Below are 14,644 nucleotides of genomic sequence, written 5' to 3'. Positions count from 1 at the left end.
TGATGTACAAAATAAAGGGCACGTGTGTTCAAAAATAGAAACTCTCTTTATTGAACAAAACTCGGGGAGACTGGGAAAAGGAGGTGGGAGAGAGGAAGAGAGAGGGTGGGAGAGGGGAGGGCAACTAAAATGATCAGGGGTTTGGAACATGTCCCATATGAAGAGAGGCTAAAGAGACTGGGACTTTTCAGCTTAGAAAAGAGGAGACTGAGGGGGGATATGATGGAGGTCTATAAAAGCATGAGTGGTGTGGAGAGGGTGCATAAAGAAAAGTTCTTCATTAGTTCCCATAATAGAAGGACTAGAGGACACCAAAAGAAATGAATGGGTAGCAGGCTTCAAACTAATAACAGAAAGTTCTTCTTCACAAAGCAAATAGTCAACCTGTGGAACACCTTGCTGCAGGAAGCTGTGAAGGCTAGAACTATAACAGCGTTTAAAGAGAAGTTAGATCAACTCATGGAAGCTGGGTCTATGGAGTGGTATTAGCCAGGGGGTAGAAATGGTGTCCCTGGCCTCTGTTTGTGGAAGGCAGGAGATGGATGGCACGAGACAAATGGCTTGGTCATTGTCTTCGGTCCATCCCCTCCAGGGTACCTAGTGTTGGTCGCTGTCGGCGGACAGGCTACTGGGCTAGATGGACCTTTGGTCTCACCCAGTGCGGCCATTCTTATGTTTTTATGTTCTAAGATCAGGGCTCAAGGTTGGGGGTCTCACTCGACCATCTTGATTTTCATGCAAACCTGCTCCTGGGTGGCCAGGCTGGCAGCTATCCTGTCCTAGATGGCCACTTGCCTGTGCCTAGTGCGGAGGTCGTGTACATTGGAGGCTTTCCCCCAAACCTCGATGAGGTCCATGATGTCTGCACTAGACCAGGTGGGTGCCCACCTTTTGCAGTCCCGGGCAGGCTCCCGGGAGCTGCCAGCCTGGTCCTGGGAAGAGGTGGAGGGCTGGGTGGCAGCAGGTGGCTGGCTCATGCCGTGCCAGGTGCAGGGTCTGCTGGCTGGGTGCTGGCAGGCTTGCACCTGTCACGGGCACCGTAGCCAGGCCCTGCCCCTCTAAGGGCTCTGGGGCCGGGAGGGGGGCAGACAAGTTTCCCTGGCGGAGCCCAGAGTGGCCACCAGGGCAAGCCAGGGAAGGCTAGCCTCCCACTAGTTCGGATTAAGTGGCTACACAGCCCTTGATTCGAACTACTTAATTCGAACTAGGCGTTAGTCCTCGTAGAATGACGTTTACCTAGTTCGAATTAAGTGCTCCATTAGTTCGAATTAAGTTCGAACTAGTGGTTTGCATGTGTAGCGCCTATCAAAGTTAATTTAACCTTTAAGGGTGCAGCTCTTACAATAAATGTACAATGTATATATTCCATTCTTTTATGCAGTTAACCAGTTAAGTGTTAATAGCATTTCTTATCTCTCATTTTTTTAGTAGATTTAACAAAGTGTCTGTAGCCAAATATTTCAATTTGATTGTTTTAAAAGATTTCAATTTAATTTTGGGGGGGAGTCCTTTAGACTCCTTACCCAGGATTTATTTAAGTGCCTGGACGTTTTCTTATACCACTGCAGATTGGATTTCAAGGAGTAGCCAATTTTTCTTGATTTGTTTTAAATGTAATTTAAGATTTTTTTTATTTTTGTTTTTTGTGAGTCTTTTATACTCCTAATTTGAGATTCAGTTTTCCTTTTGGACACCTCCTCATACCAATTGAAAAAGGCATCCCATTGAACCTGGGGTATCTTAGATCCTATGGATTCCAAGGCACCCTTTAAGTGCACTATTTTACCTATATTAAAAGTACCTTTCACCAGAAACTGTCTAGATGAATCATTTTATGTGTACATATCCCACTTACCCAGAAACTTGCAAGTTTTAGGAGAGCAATGCACATACATATAATATGCTGGAGTCCCCTTAAGGGGGAACGGGAATCTCCTTTGACTGTCCAGTACCTATTACCTCATTTACACTGGGAAACACAGGTCCACTAGTGGGGAAGTCTGCACCGTCCAGGCATCATCCCGCGATTTCTGTCGCCAAGATGATCCTGACCCATCACTACCCAGGCATCATCTCGCAATTTCTGTCACTGAGGTGATCCTGACCCCCCGGTAATGGGATGTAGCTCAAGATAGGGAGGGGTAAATGGGGTTAGTCACCACTGAGACCTCATACCATCCAAGACTTCAACTGCTAGAGCTGCTTGCTCCTTCGCAGCAGGCAGCCACGGTGGCTAACGGATGCCCTAGGAGTCTATCCCAGGGAGACAAGACTCAATGCTCATTTCTCAGGAATCACAAACTCAGTCAGATACATTCACACACTCAACAAACGCATGATTTAACAACCGGACTTATATACCAGACTCTCCATCCAGAACGTTCTTATTTCCAAATTCCTGACAGAACTGGGTTTTTTTAAGCAGGCACACTGGTTTTGAACTGACCTGAGTTTAAAAGTTCGGATCCAGCAATTCCACCAAGCACATGAAGCCAACTGGAAGCCCTCTACTGATTCTCAAAGTAGGAATTTAAAAAACTCTCACCTTGCTTGCGGTGCCCAGAGTTAGTTAGGGAGTGGCCTATGGTTTTTCCCAAGCGAAAAACAGGATGTGTGGGGATCTGAGTCACGGCATCAGAACTGTCATGGAATAAACACATGCTAGCTTTAGGGTTCAAGACAGACAAAACCATTTTAATATCCCAGCCTAATCCGAACTAGCTACTCCGTGCCACGTGTAGCCGCACGGCACGGGGTTCGAACTAGCCGGCATTTAAAAATGGCGCCGGCTGGCTTCATGCAAATAAAGCCCAGGAAATTCAAATCCCGGGCTTCATTTCAACTGCGGATGACTACATTACCCCCGCTAGTTCGAACTAGCAGGGTAGTGTAGACATACCCTTAAAGAGAATACATTGTATACATCAATCAGCAAGTTCTTGATGCAGGATCTTAGTGGAGATGTTACAAACTGCTAGCATAAAAGTCTTTGGCATACATCGTATGTCAGGATGGGTCAGCAATCCTTCCCGTGTCTCTGTCCTTAGTAAGGATGCATCTGGGATAAGTAGCAAGACTGAAGACAAGATGGAGCCTCCCTCATGGCATTTGATATTCATTTCTGGTGTCTCCCAAGCTGGAGCTAGTGACATGGTCAAGTGACCTGTTTCATATGCCAGCAGCCATTGTGCCCTGGCTGCTTTGCAGCTTTCCACACGCATTCCTCAGATGTGCATAGGCCACCCTGAGAACCATTGTCCTTGGAGCCATACTGATTAGCATAGTAAGTCATTGGACATTCCTTCCTCATGACAGGCAGTCCATATGCAGCATCAGCAGAGCCCATAGTCATAACTCCCCATACAAAATCCAAAAAGTACATGAATACCACACATAGAATCAGCACAATATCAGCTTGCATTTGACACCTCGCATGGCCCACTCTGTACCAAATTTGGGGCAAACAGTTTCCCGTGAGTACAGCAAAGATCTTAAGGTGAGTATGCACACCTTAAAATCCAATAAAGTGACAGGGGCCTCAAGAAAGGGTTGGGGTCTTGAAGAAGGATCTGGGATGCAGAAGCAGGCAGGTGTCTGGCCTAGGGGAAGGTGCAGTGTGTGGCCAGTAGAGAGAGAGTGCAAGAAAAAAGGAGGGTGTCAGTGTAAGTTCGGAGTGCTGGCTGCTGGGGGAAAGGGAATTGAGGAGATTGGGAGGGAGTGTCTGGGAAGGAAAGCAAATATTACCTGGCTTTGGGCCCCCTTGCAGCAACATCTCCAGCCACACTGTCCTGGTCACCCCGGAGGGAGGCTCTTCTGCTGCAGCAGCAACCACACAGACTAGGACCAGCCCTGGACACCAGCGGCACCACTACTGCACCCATTCAGTCCAGGGCTAGAGGTGCTGCTGCAGCCACGCAGCCAAGAAAAAGCACCAGAGGCACCCCTGACATGGCCATGAGGACCTTGAGGCCAGCAGTGCAGTGGCTCAGTGCCTCTAGTGCCGGCCTCAGGTTGGGTGGCAAAGACTCAGCCTAGCGCTACCTCCTCCCTAGTGGCTACAAGGCATGAAGATGGGGTGGGGATTAGCTCCTTCCCCCTCAGTACATCTTCATTTGGAGGTGGGGCCTGGCACTGCCTTGTGGACAGGATCAATGTCTTAGGAAGGCTGGAGTCTGCCAACAGAGAAAATTTTGCTCACCCCCACTATAGGGTTTCTTACCTGTGTGGGATCAATTATATGCAACAAGGCTTGACCTCTAGGTATAGCATTTCCCAAAGTCAGAGCAGTTAAAGGATTTCTCTCCTGTGAGAGTTCTCATGGACAACAAGGTGTGACCTCTGACTGCACCATTTCCTAGTGTGAGTGTAGGTGAATAGCTTCTTTCATATGGGTTTTCCTATGTCTAACAAGGATTGAGGTCTGACTGAAGCTTTTCCCACAGTCAGAGCAGCTGAAGGGTTTCTCCCCTGTGTGGGCTCTCACATGTCTAACAAGCTGTGACCGGTCACTGAATCTTTTCCCACAGTCAGAGCAATTGAAGGGTTTCTCTCCTGTGTGGGCTCTCCTATGGATAACAAGGTATGACCTGTGACGGAAGCTTTTCCCACAGTCAAAGCAGCTGAAGGGTTTCTCTCCTGTGTGGGCTCTCCTATGGATAACAAGCTGTGACTTGTCACTGAAGCTTTTCCCACAGTCAGAGCAGCTGAAGGGTTTCTCTCCTGTGTGGGTTCTCCTATGGGTAACGAGGTTTGACCGCCGATTGAAGCTTTTCCCACAGTCAGAGCAGCTGAAGGGTTTCTCTCCCGTGTGAACTCTCCTATGGATAACAAGGTATGACTGCCGACTGAAGCTTTTCCCACAGTCAGAGCAGCTGAAGGGTTTCTCTCCCGTGTGAACTCTTTTATGTCTAACAAGTTCTGACCGGTGATTGAATCTTTTCCCACAGTTAGAGCAGCTGAAGGGTTTCTCTCCTGTTTGGGCTCTTCCATGTTTAATAAGAGTTGCACAGTCACTGCAAGAACAAGGTGAATGTTGATGGATTTTCTTTTGAACAGTTTCTGTGTTTGTTTTCAACCTTCTGCTCCTGTGACTGGATTTATCCTGTCCTGCTCCTAGATGGTTTCCCTGCTGCCTTTGTAGACTATGCTGACTCTCACAAGTCTCTTCTTGTTCAGGACTCTGAGAAACATACTCTTCACATCTTTCCACTAACACCCCACATGGAGCCATTTGTTCAGGTCCTTCCTCCTGAAGGTTCCTCTCACTGTTCTCATTTAGCATCCCATCACCTGCTGGGATAGAGAGAGAAACCACATGGGAGTCATTCCTTGAGCTGAGCTGAAAGAAAAATTCTGAATGGTGAACAGAAATTGCAGGACAAACCCAAAGAATGGCTGGAAAGATTCAATAATCATGAGCCGAGTTCATCCCCTTCACCCCCATAACTCTTTCCCCATGCAGCACTCTCAAACTGGAGTTGAAGACAGGCTGAAGGGCCAGTCAGACTTGATCTCTGGTCTCTGGCTGGTACAACATCCCAGGACTCACTAATTCCATCCTCCTCCCACCCACAACCATGTTGGGAATAGCCCAGCTGACTCCCATGGGGAACTGAGCACTCTGCTGCACTCTGCAGGATACAACTCAGTCTCCCTTAGGGCCTGTTGCATACTTGGGCAGGACAGGAAGACACTGCTCATAAGGGGAGAGCTCTAAGACTTTCAGGACTGACAGATGCCTCTAGCTAGGACTCAGATTTGAGCTGACGCATGTCAGGTCTCTAGATCTGGGAGGGAAAGGATCCAGCAGAGCTCTAGAGCCCTAGGGGCTCTGCCCATAAAGCTCTTAGCTGGGGGCTGGACTTGCCGTGCTCTTGGGCTCAGATGCTCTACTTGAGCCAGAAGGAGGCAGGGGAATTCTCTGATCAGGAAAATGAATCCTTGGCTGTCCACTTCAGGCCCTGCCTATGGTCCACACTCCTGATCCTGACTGACTGTGCCATGGTGGGCCCTGTCACCTGCCCACAACAGCGGTCGGTCCTGCAGACAGCCAGGGCAGTGTTGGTCTGCTCCTGTGGCCAGCCAAGGTGGAGATGGGATGGGATGCTTCTCTGCTGCTCGTAGATGCTCCTGCAGCTCAGCTCCCCTTTTGCAGCCTTGGTTCTACTCTGCCAGCAGCAGCAGCCCTCCTCTTGTGGCCAGTTGGGCCTGCCATTTGGTGCCTCTCTGGCTTACACAGAATCTACCAGAGGCAGGGAAGGACTCTGAGTTGGTACCTTCCTTCTAAGGGCTCAGCACAATAGCTCAAGGAGACCCTGTGGACAATAAGAGCAGCTGCACTCAGCCCCACAACTCTGATACATGCTGTTCCTGCCTGGACCCTTCCACTGACACATCTGGCCAAGGCACAACATGGGCAAGATGGCTGGAACCACAATGAGACCTTGGCTGTGGGAAGAGCAGCATCACTATTATGTCACTAAATCTCCTCTCACACAGGAGCCAGGATTACTGGGGCAGATACTGCTGATACTGGGGGTTCGGGCAATGAGGGACCCTGAACCAAACCCAACCCAGCTGCTCCAGAGCCCACCCAGCTTCTGTTACCCAAGGGGACAGGAATCCTCACCCAGCCAGCTCACAGCCTCGTAATTCTCCTGCATCACATCCCTGTAGAGGGCTCTCTGGCCCGGGTCCAGCAGGGCCCATTCCTCCCCAGAGAAATACACAGCCACCTCCTCGAAGCTCACCAGCTCTGCCACGGCCATTTCCTGTCCCCGCCTCTGCAGGCCAGGGGCTGAGCTGGAGTCAGACATGGGTGTTCTGCAGCCTGTCGGGGAAAAGGAGAATCGGAGACATTTCAAAAAGGGCTTTAATCCTTTCCACACCAAAATTTACTCACACCAAAATAATTATACTCAACAGGAGACATTAAATTGCTGGGGGAATATTATCAATGTCTCCCCTGGTCACAGACCTTCGTTTGGCATTAGTAATGCCTCTATTGTCTCCTTAAACTTTAGTCCGTATCCAGAGAGCAGCGCCTGGTACAATAATTCCCTTTTTATAGTTCCCAGCACCAGACACATCTACAACCCCACACTGGTATATAACAATAGCCTGCTACCTGGCCAGTGTGCTAGGGCAGACCTTTTTTGACCAGATCGGATCCTACAGGATCTGTAGTTCGCTTTCCAGTGCTCCATCATTAATAGCAGCTGTTGTGCTGTGTACCATGCCCCTAAAGAAAGGCCCATGGGAAGGGGGTAGTATAAGGTACCATATTCCCCTATCCTTAACAAAGAACCTGGACTATTTTTCATCTGTGAGGTAAAGACTTAGAAATACCTGCCAGTGGGTTGGACAGGATGGTGTTCCCTAGGACATGCGGTGCCTGGAGGATTAACAGTACACCCACACATTACAGCTCCAGGTATTACAAACCTTGGAAGCTTCCTGCATCGATCCAAGAGGAAATTTACTATTACCCCTCTTGTGAGACGCCCCATAGGTTTTCATCGATTTACCCGTGCATTTCTGCCTTGGTGTAACTGAACTTGAACAAGCCATAGTAAATGTGTCAGGGCAACTAGAAATAGCTTTCAACCACACTGCAGATGCCCTAGGCCTGCTCAACGAGCAGATCCAATCAGTGGCCTGCTTTGCCCTGCAAAATAGGATAGCATTAGATGCAATTTTGGCTCAACAAGGAGGAGTCTGTGCTGTAATTAATCAGTCTTGCTGTTTCTATGTAAATCAGTCAGGGCAGATTGAACAGGATGTGTCTGCCATAAAAGATGCAGTTAAAATGTTACATGCTGTAACTAAAGATGGAGAATTCTCATGGCTAAGTTGGTTAGCCTAACAGCTGGGACTCTTCTTAACTCCTTTCTTACATTCTATCATAACCACTGTTTTGATTATTTTGATTGTAATAATTGCCTTTTGTATAATATTGTGTGTTGTCAGATGCTTGGTTAATGCAGCCATTTCCTCTGCACACATTCGATATACAGCGCTGGGAAAAGATCCCAGCCAATTCCTCGACCCCAAGCCCTCTAATCAGGCCATTGGGTACTTTTAGATTCCTCCAAGGTGGGCTAGAGGTGCTGGCACACCACCATCTTGCATTCCTGGGACTGGTGTGTCGTATTAGGAGGTGGAATGTAGCCAGACAGGCCCCCCCTGTCACATCCATCTTGTTTGCCCCTCTGAAGTGCCTGGAGAATGCAGGGCAGAGAGAAGCAATAAAATCAGCATAGCCTTTGAAGCCTCGATGCGAGGCCAGGATATGCCGGCTCATCTGACCCTGGGTAAGCTGAAAACATAGATATGAGAAAGAACGATTAAGGCAATAAGCTGACCTCGAAGCTGTGAGAACTGCCCTGGCTGACACCTATATTGATACGATCACACACAGTTGTCCCTGGGAGAGGAATCTCCCACTGAGAAAAGAATGCCCAGTTCTCCCAATTTAGTTCTCTCTCTTACAAGTTTAAATTTAGTTCACAACTTCCTTGTAAGAACTGGTGTCACAAAGACGGACCAGCACCATTTGGCATCACAGATAAGAAAGAGAAATACGTGACCCCATGGGTATAAAGATGAGTCCAGCAGCACACTCACTTTGAGCATCAATCTACCATCTATCTGCTGGTCGGGTTAGGAGATTGACCTCCCGAGGTCCACAGGGACGCCCACCTCGTATTTCGTCTTTCCGAGGAATTGAGGGACCGATCCTGGCCTGACACGCTGGGACCGAGCAATGCAGGAGGGGGTAAAAATTGTACCCGTATGTGTCCTTTTGTTTTAGTGCATGCATAGAATAGAGCTCTTTAAAGATTAAGCTGTCACTTGGTACCATTATTTCTAATTTCTATCTTCCTTCTTCCTGTGTAACCATAAGATCTGTTATTACTAGCAGTTAAGAAATAGAGCAATAGCCATTGTAACCATATGATTTATAAGCCTCTTTAATAAACCTGAAACTGTTTAAGCTGTAACCTGACTCCTTCAGTTGCTGTAATAGAACCAAGCACAATTTAAAAGAACTTCAGCCAGTCATAGACAGATATAGGAAGAGCTGGGTCATTTGGATCATGTCGCTTCCAGAGGACAGATCTGTAGGGGCATCTCTCAGTCTTCCCTAGGCTGCCCGCTGCGAAGGGATCCTGTATCCTAGCAGTTAATATCTGAGATGTAATAAGCTCTTCCTATAAACTCTGGGGCATCTGTCAGCCTGTTGGCTGCCCTCCGCGAAGGGATCCCGATCCTAGCGGACAAAGACATGGACGTTAAACTCCTTGGGGTGCCCGTCAGTCTCTCGTAGACTGCCCACTGCGACGGGGCCTTGTGTCCCAGCAGTTGAAGACTCGGGTGTAACACACACACACACACACACACACACACACACACACTGCCCTGACCATCGGCTGACACAGGGGGAGAAGGGGAATTGGAGACATTACAAAAAGGGCTTTAATCCTCTCCACACCCCAATTCTGCCCAGGCTCTGTTGCTGGTGACACACATGCTGGAATGTGAAGTTTTGGGCAAACGCTGAGTCTAGATATTCCATAAACACCACACATGATTTAGATCGGAAAGCCATATTTATTTTTCTCAATATCTGGCTTCAGTTACATTATCTTGCCTGCAACAATGGGATTCAGTTCTCAGCACCCAATGTTTCTGCTAACAAGCCACATATTCATCTGCCTGAACATGGAGATAGGTTTAATTTAATTTGGGCTGCAGTATTTATAATCCTTAGTCTTCATGCATTGATTTGCAGCCCAAACTTTGGTACTCTCATCTGACACAGACTTTATAAACTCTCTCCACAACAGAGAGGAAGTGAAGTTAATATGAGTATTCAGATGCATATTATTAAACACATGTGCTGAGTGTTTGCAGGATAAGACCTTAAAATTCATGAATTAATGGCATCAGAAGCTATCCTTACGCATGCAGTCTGTCCCCTCTGCGGCACAAGCACAAGGGGACTCTGCAGACACTAAGAGCAGCTGCACCCAGCCCCACAACTCTGATACCTGCCGTTCCTGCCTGGGCCCTTCCACTGACACCTCTGGCCAAGGCACAACATGGGCAAGATGGCTGGAACCACAATGAGACCTTGGCTGTGGGAAGAGCAGCACCACTATTATGTCACTGAACCTCCTCTCACACAGGAGCCAGGATTACTGGGGCAGATACTGCTGATATTGGGGGTTCGGGCAATGAGGGACCCTGAATCAAACCCAACCCAGCTGCTCCAGAACCCACCCAGCTTCTGTTACCCAAGGGGACAGGAATCCTCACCCAGCCAGCTCACAGCCTCATAATTCTCCTGCATCACATCCCTGTGGAGGGCTCTCTGGCTCGGGTCCAGCAGAGACCATTCCGCCTCAGAGAAATACACAGCCACGTCTTCGAAGGTCACTGGCTCCAACATGGCCATTTCCTGTCCCCGCCTCTGCAGGCCAGGGGCTGAGCTGGAGTCAGACATGGGTGTTCTGCAGCCTGTCGGGGAAAAAGAGAATCAGAGACATTTCAAAAAGGGCTTTAATCCTTTCCACACCAAAATTTACTCACACCAAAATAATTATACTCACCAGGAGACATTAAATTGCTGGGGGAATATTATCAATGTCTCTCTTGGTCACAGACCTTTGTTTGGCATTAGTAATGCCTCTATTGTCTCCTTAAACTTTAGTCCGTATGCAGAGAGCAGCGCCTGGTACAATAATTCCCTCTTTATAGTTCCCAGCACCAGACACATCTACAACCCCATACTGGTATATAACAATAGCCTGCTACCTGGCCAGTGTGGTAGGACAGACCTTTTTCAACCAGATCAGATCCTACAGGATCTGTTGTTTGCTCTCCAGTGCTCCATCTTTAATAGCAGCTATTGTGCTGTGTACCATGCCCCTAAAGAAAGGGGGTGGTATAAGGGACCATATTCCCCTATCCTTAACAAAGAACCTGGACTATTTTTCATCTGTGTGGTAAAGGCTTAGATATACCTGCCAGTGGGTTGCACAGGATGGTGTTCCTAGGATATGCAGTCTGTACCCTCTGTGGCACAAGCCTGTGAAGTAGTGGGGGGGAACTTGCTAACTCACTGGCCACTGTCTCTAGCAGCACCGAGCAAGACAGGCGATGAGTCACTATGCAAAAAGGGTATCTCAACCTGTCTGACCAGCTACCCCCCATGGAGAGGAACAAGGAAGGTGGATGCTGCCCTGGCTGGGGGGCAGGGCTGGAGGAGAGTTAGTTTAGTTTCTGTCTGGGAGCATGGAGAAAGCAGCCTCAGCAACAAGCTGGGGGGTATAGAAGCCGGACCCCCCCCATATCAAGGGGGGCTGAGGCATCCTAGGCCTGTCCTGTAACCTGGTGATATCTGGGCTGTGCTGTATTCTGGAGAGGCAATAAACTCCCTCTGTTCTACCGGCTGGTGGAGTCTGTTCGTGCCCTTTCGGGGGTGCAGGAGGCAGGGGACCCCAACGCGCCATCACACTCATTACACTTAGTCCAGCTACCCAGGCACAGAGCTCTGTTCCCCCACAGCATGTTTTCTAGAAAGTCGCCCAGTGTTGATATGAACACATCAAGAGATATTTAAAGAAAAGTTAATTTAGAGAACCAGCTGAGTGGACAAATAAGGGGCTGAGGGTTTCTGACCATGAAGAGCTTTTTGCATACTTGAATGCAGGAAGAGAACAAAGAGTTTGGATATGTGGAGTGGGGGGCAGAGAGAGGTTGGGGTGCCAGATGCAGGCTTTAGCCAGGAGACTTACCAGAGTGACTCCCGACCAGCAGCCAAGCACCTCTCTGAGGCAGGCAGGGAGCCTGCCTAATCCTTGCAAAGGCTGCGGGGCCATGTGGGTGTGTGAATAACTATGAGCCAGAGGGGAGGGGGCACATTGCTTCCTTTCTGGCCAGAAACCAGCCAATGAGATTGTCTTGGGGGTGGAAGCAGTCCCTGATGCCTTCCCGCTTCACCTCCAGGCTCGCCTTCGCTTTTAGTGGCTTGCAGGTGGGAAGTGGGAAGCACGGAAGAAGCCCATGAGTCACCAAGCATCAGTGGGCCAGATCCGATGGCCTGGCGAGCTAGATACGGCCCCTGGGCTGTATTTTGCCCATGCCTGCTCTAGACTGTAGAGCCCTTGGGGATCCAGCAGTTTCTCGCCATGAACAAACTGATACCGTGGAAGCCAGACAGCTCTCAGCCTTTTTATTGTTTGAAACCAACCCCAGATTGAAACTGAGCAGTGAAATCCTAGCCTGAAGGGTGCCGTCCGTTGTGAGATTGAACTTCACCCCTTTAGCATCACACTCTGTAGATCAGTGATTCTCAAAGTGTCTGCAGATCCCCATGCAGTGCCCCTGGGGCTCCTCACTGATCAGTGGGTGAGATTTAGGGCTGTGCTCACCATGGTCACTGGGTCTGGTTGGTAACTTCAATGACAATCCCATGAAGATGTTTTCACTGGAATTTTCTCATTTAAAGACTCTCCACCTGCAAACTCACCTTGTCTGAACGCTCCCAGGGATTTTCCTCTTGCTCTCTCCAGTGCAGAGGGCAGAGTATCTGGTGGGGGAAGGGATAAGAGAGGTGAAATTCCAGGCTCTCCTCTATATAACAATGTCCTCACACTGAACTCTGCATTTCACTTGTATCAGAGACCAGACAGACACACACACAAGTGTTTAGTATGAAAAGGTCTGAAACCTTCCGTGTCCTCTCTCGCTTGGGCACCTCCCAGCAACGGAGCCAACATCTCTGCAGCCTCATTCACGCTCCAGGAGACACAAACTGAAAGTGAGATTTACTTTTTCCTCCTCATCCCCTCCCACCTGGTTTCTCTGTCACTTACCACCTCTCCTCATAACCTAGAGCTGCGCTGGGGGAACACGTTGTTATGACATTAACTTTACCTATTTTGATCCCTTGACACCAACGGGAGGTTTAGAGTTTGCAAACCCCTGGCTCTATTTGCAAGCAGTTGGGTCTGTTCGCTCAGTGTCTCTAAGAAGAGCAGCATGATGTGGCCGTCATTCTCCATGTGGGAATCGAGGCAGGGGAAGGTTGGCTTCAGAGGCCAGATTCAATAGTTTCTAATACCTTTATTATTGAGTCTTGATGGCCAATCCTTCACTCCTTGCCCTGGGCTGAATGTGCCCAGTGCCCAGCAGTGACAGACCCATATTCCAGCCCCACAGTCCCGAGGCAGCCAGTCCCCAGGGAGGTGACAGCTCTAGGAAATATCTGAAGTCAGACTGTGCCCCTGAATGGGGGATTCCAGAGTCTGCTGTGCAAGGGTGAGATCCTCAGAATTAAGTGAGTCAGAGACATTTCTATCCAACATCTGGCTGTAGAGCCCTGGGGAGATGTGGTGCCAACATCAGCTCCAAGCTCTTTCCCTGCGCTGTGCAGTATGACAGGAGTGTGAGCCACCTACCTGCTCAAGCTGTTTCTTAAGTCCTAGAGAAAAGAGTGAGAAAAGAATCTCAGCTGCACTGGGCACACACAAGGAAGGGATTTTGCAAACATGGGAACAAGGGGCCCTGCCCTGGCCCCAGGGCCATGGATCCCCTGAGCGAATGGGGCTTTGCCATCTCTAATAGCTCTGTGCCTGTGACTCTGCAAAGCACAAGGGTCACTCGCATGGCATCAATGCACCCGCCGAGTTACACCCAGATCTGACGGCTGGACTCCAGCGCTTGTTATTCAGGAGCCTATCGTCCTTGTGTGGGGAGCTGGGGATGTTGCTCTCTCAGTCTCACCTGCAGGAATTCACTCCCTGGCTTCTGACACTTCCGCTCCAGCTCACTGATCCACTCGCTGAGACGGGAAATCTGAGCAGAGAGTTTCCTGACAGTGTCAGCCTGGAGCCTCCCAATCTGCTCATTCAGCTTCTCCAGCTGGGCCAGCAGGAGTCGCTCTTCTTCCTCCAGGAACTGCCGCAGCTGCTGAAACTCAGGCACAATCTTCGGCCTCTCGGCTTGTGTCGAGCATGAGCGTCTGGAAGCACCGACAGCCAGAGACAGACGGGCCAACAGGCCCTGCGTTGAATGTGCAACATTCAGCCACAGAGAGGCAGCAGTGAGCTGGTCTGAGGCCCCTGCCCGGCTGGAGCAGCCCCCCACAGGCAGCACAGGAAGGGGGGTCACAGCCCTGACCCCAGCCCAGCTGTGCCCCTTCCCCAACTCCCACAAGCCGAGCTGCAGCCTCCCCGCCCCCCACCTGGCCAACTCCCCGCCTGTGTGAGCCCCTCTCACAAACCCCTCCCACTGAGGCCCTGCCCCACAACCCTCCTCCCCCCGCCGGAACGAAGGCGCAGCCGCGCACCCAGCAGGGGCCGCTCCACAGACACGTGGGCGGGGGAGGAGGGGGCGGGTCAGGAGCGAGGCCCCCGGCAGCCATAGGCCCGTCCGCAAAGCTCGCACATGCGCAGTGCGGGGCTCTCCCAGCTGCCGGGAGCAGAGGGAGCGCACGGGAGCCAATGAGGCGCCGCAGAGGGAAACAAACAAACAAACAAGCAGCCCCGCCCTCCAGGCAACGCAGAGCCCCGCCCTCCCAGCAACACAGAGCCCCGCCCTCCCAGCAACGCAGAGCCCCGCCCACCTCACTCTGCTC

The 14,644-nt window shown here is 50.1% G+C and overlaps 1 protein-coding gene across 4 annotated transcripts; it reads right to left on the bottom strand.

Annotated features, from left to right (window-relative positions):
• Positions 1 to 27: 27 nt before the first annotated feature.
• LOC142821503 (uncharacterized) lies at positions 28 to 14,225 on the bottom strand. 4 transcript variants are annotated; one of them, XM_075912634.1, is made up of 5 exons: positions 13,792 to 13,869; positions 12,536 to 12,595; positions 10,321 to 10,521; positions 6,629 to 6,829; positions 28 to 5,292 (listed from the first exon to the last, which is right to left on the bottom strand). In XM_075912634.1, exons 3-5 carry the CDS (start codon positions 10,505 to 10,507, stop codon positions 4,355 to 4,357), a joined length of 1,326 nt encoding a protein of 441 aa, XP_075768749.1. In that variant the 5' UTR covers positions 10,508 to 10,521; positions 12,536 to 12,595; positions 13,792 to 13,869; the 3' UTR covers positions 28 to 4,354. The 4 variants fall into 4 exon arrangements, with proteins under 4 accessions (XP_075768749.1, XP_075768750.1, XP_075768748.1 ...); XM_075912635.1 differs by having other exon boundaries at positions 28 to 5,289; positions 12,536 to 14,225; XM_075912633.1 differs by lacking the exon at positions 13,792 to 13,869 and having other exon boundaries at positions 12,536 to 12,667.
• Positions 14,226 to 14,644: the final 419 nt, after the last annotated feature.

This window comes from Pelodiscus sinensis, chromosome 31 (genome assembly GCF_049634645.1).
Source record: "Pelodiscus sinensis isolate JC-2024 chromosome 31, ASM4963464v1, whole genome shotgun sequence".
Taxonomy (NCBI): Eukaryota; Metazoa; Chordata; order Testudines; family Trionychidae; genus Pelodiscus; species Pelodiscus sinensis.
Note: the sequence above shows the minus strand (reverse complement) of the source record. Positions and strands in the feature narration are given on the sequence as shown.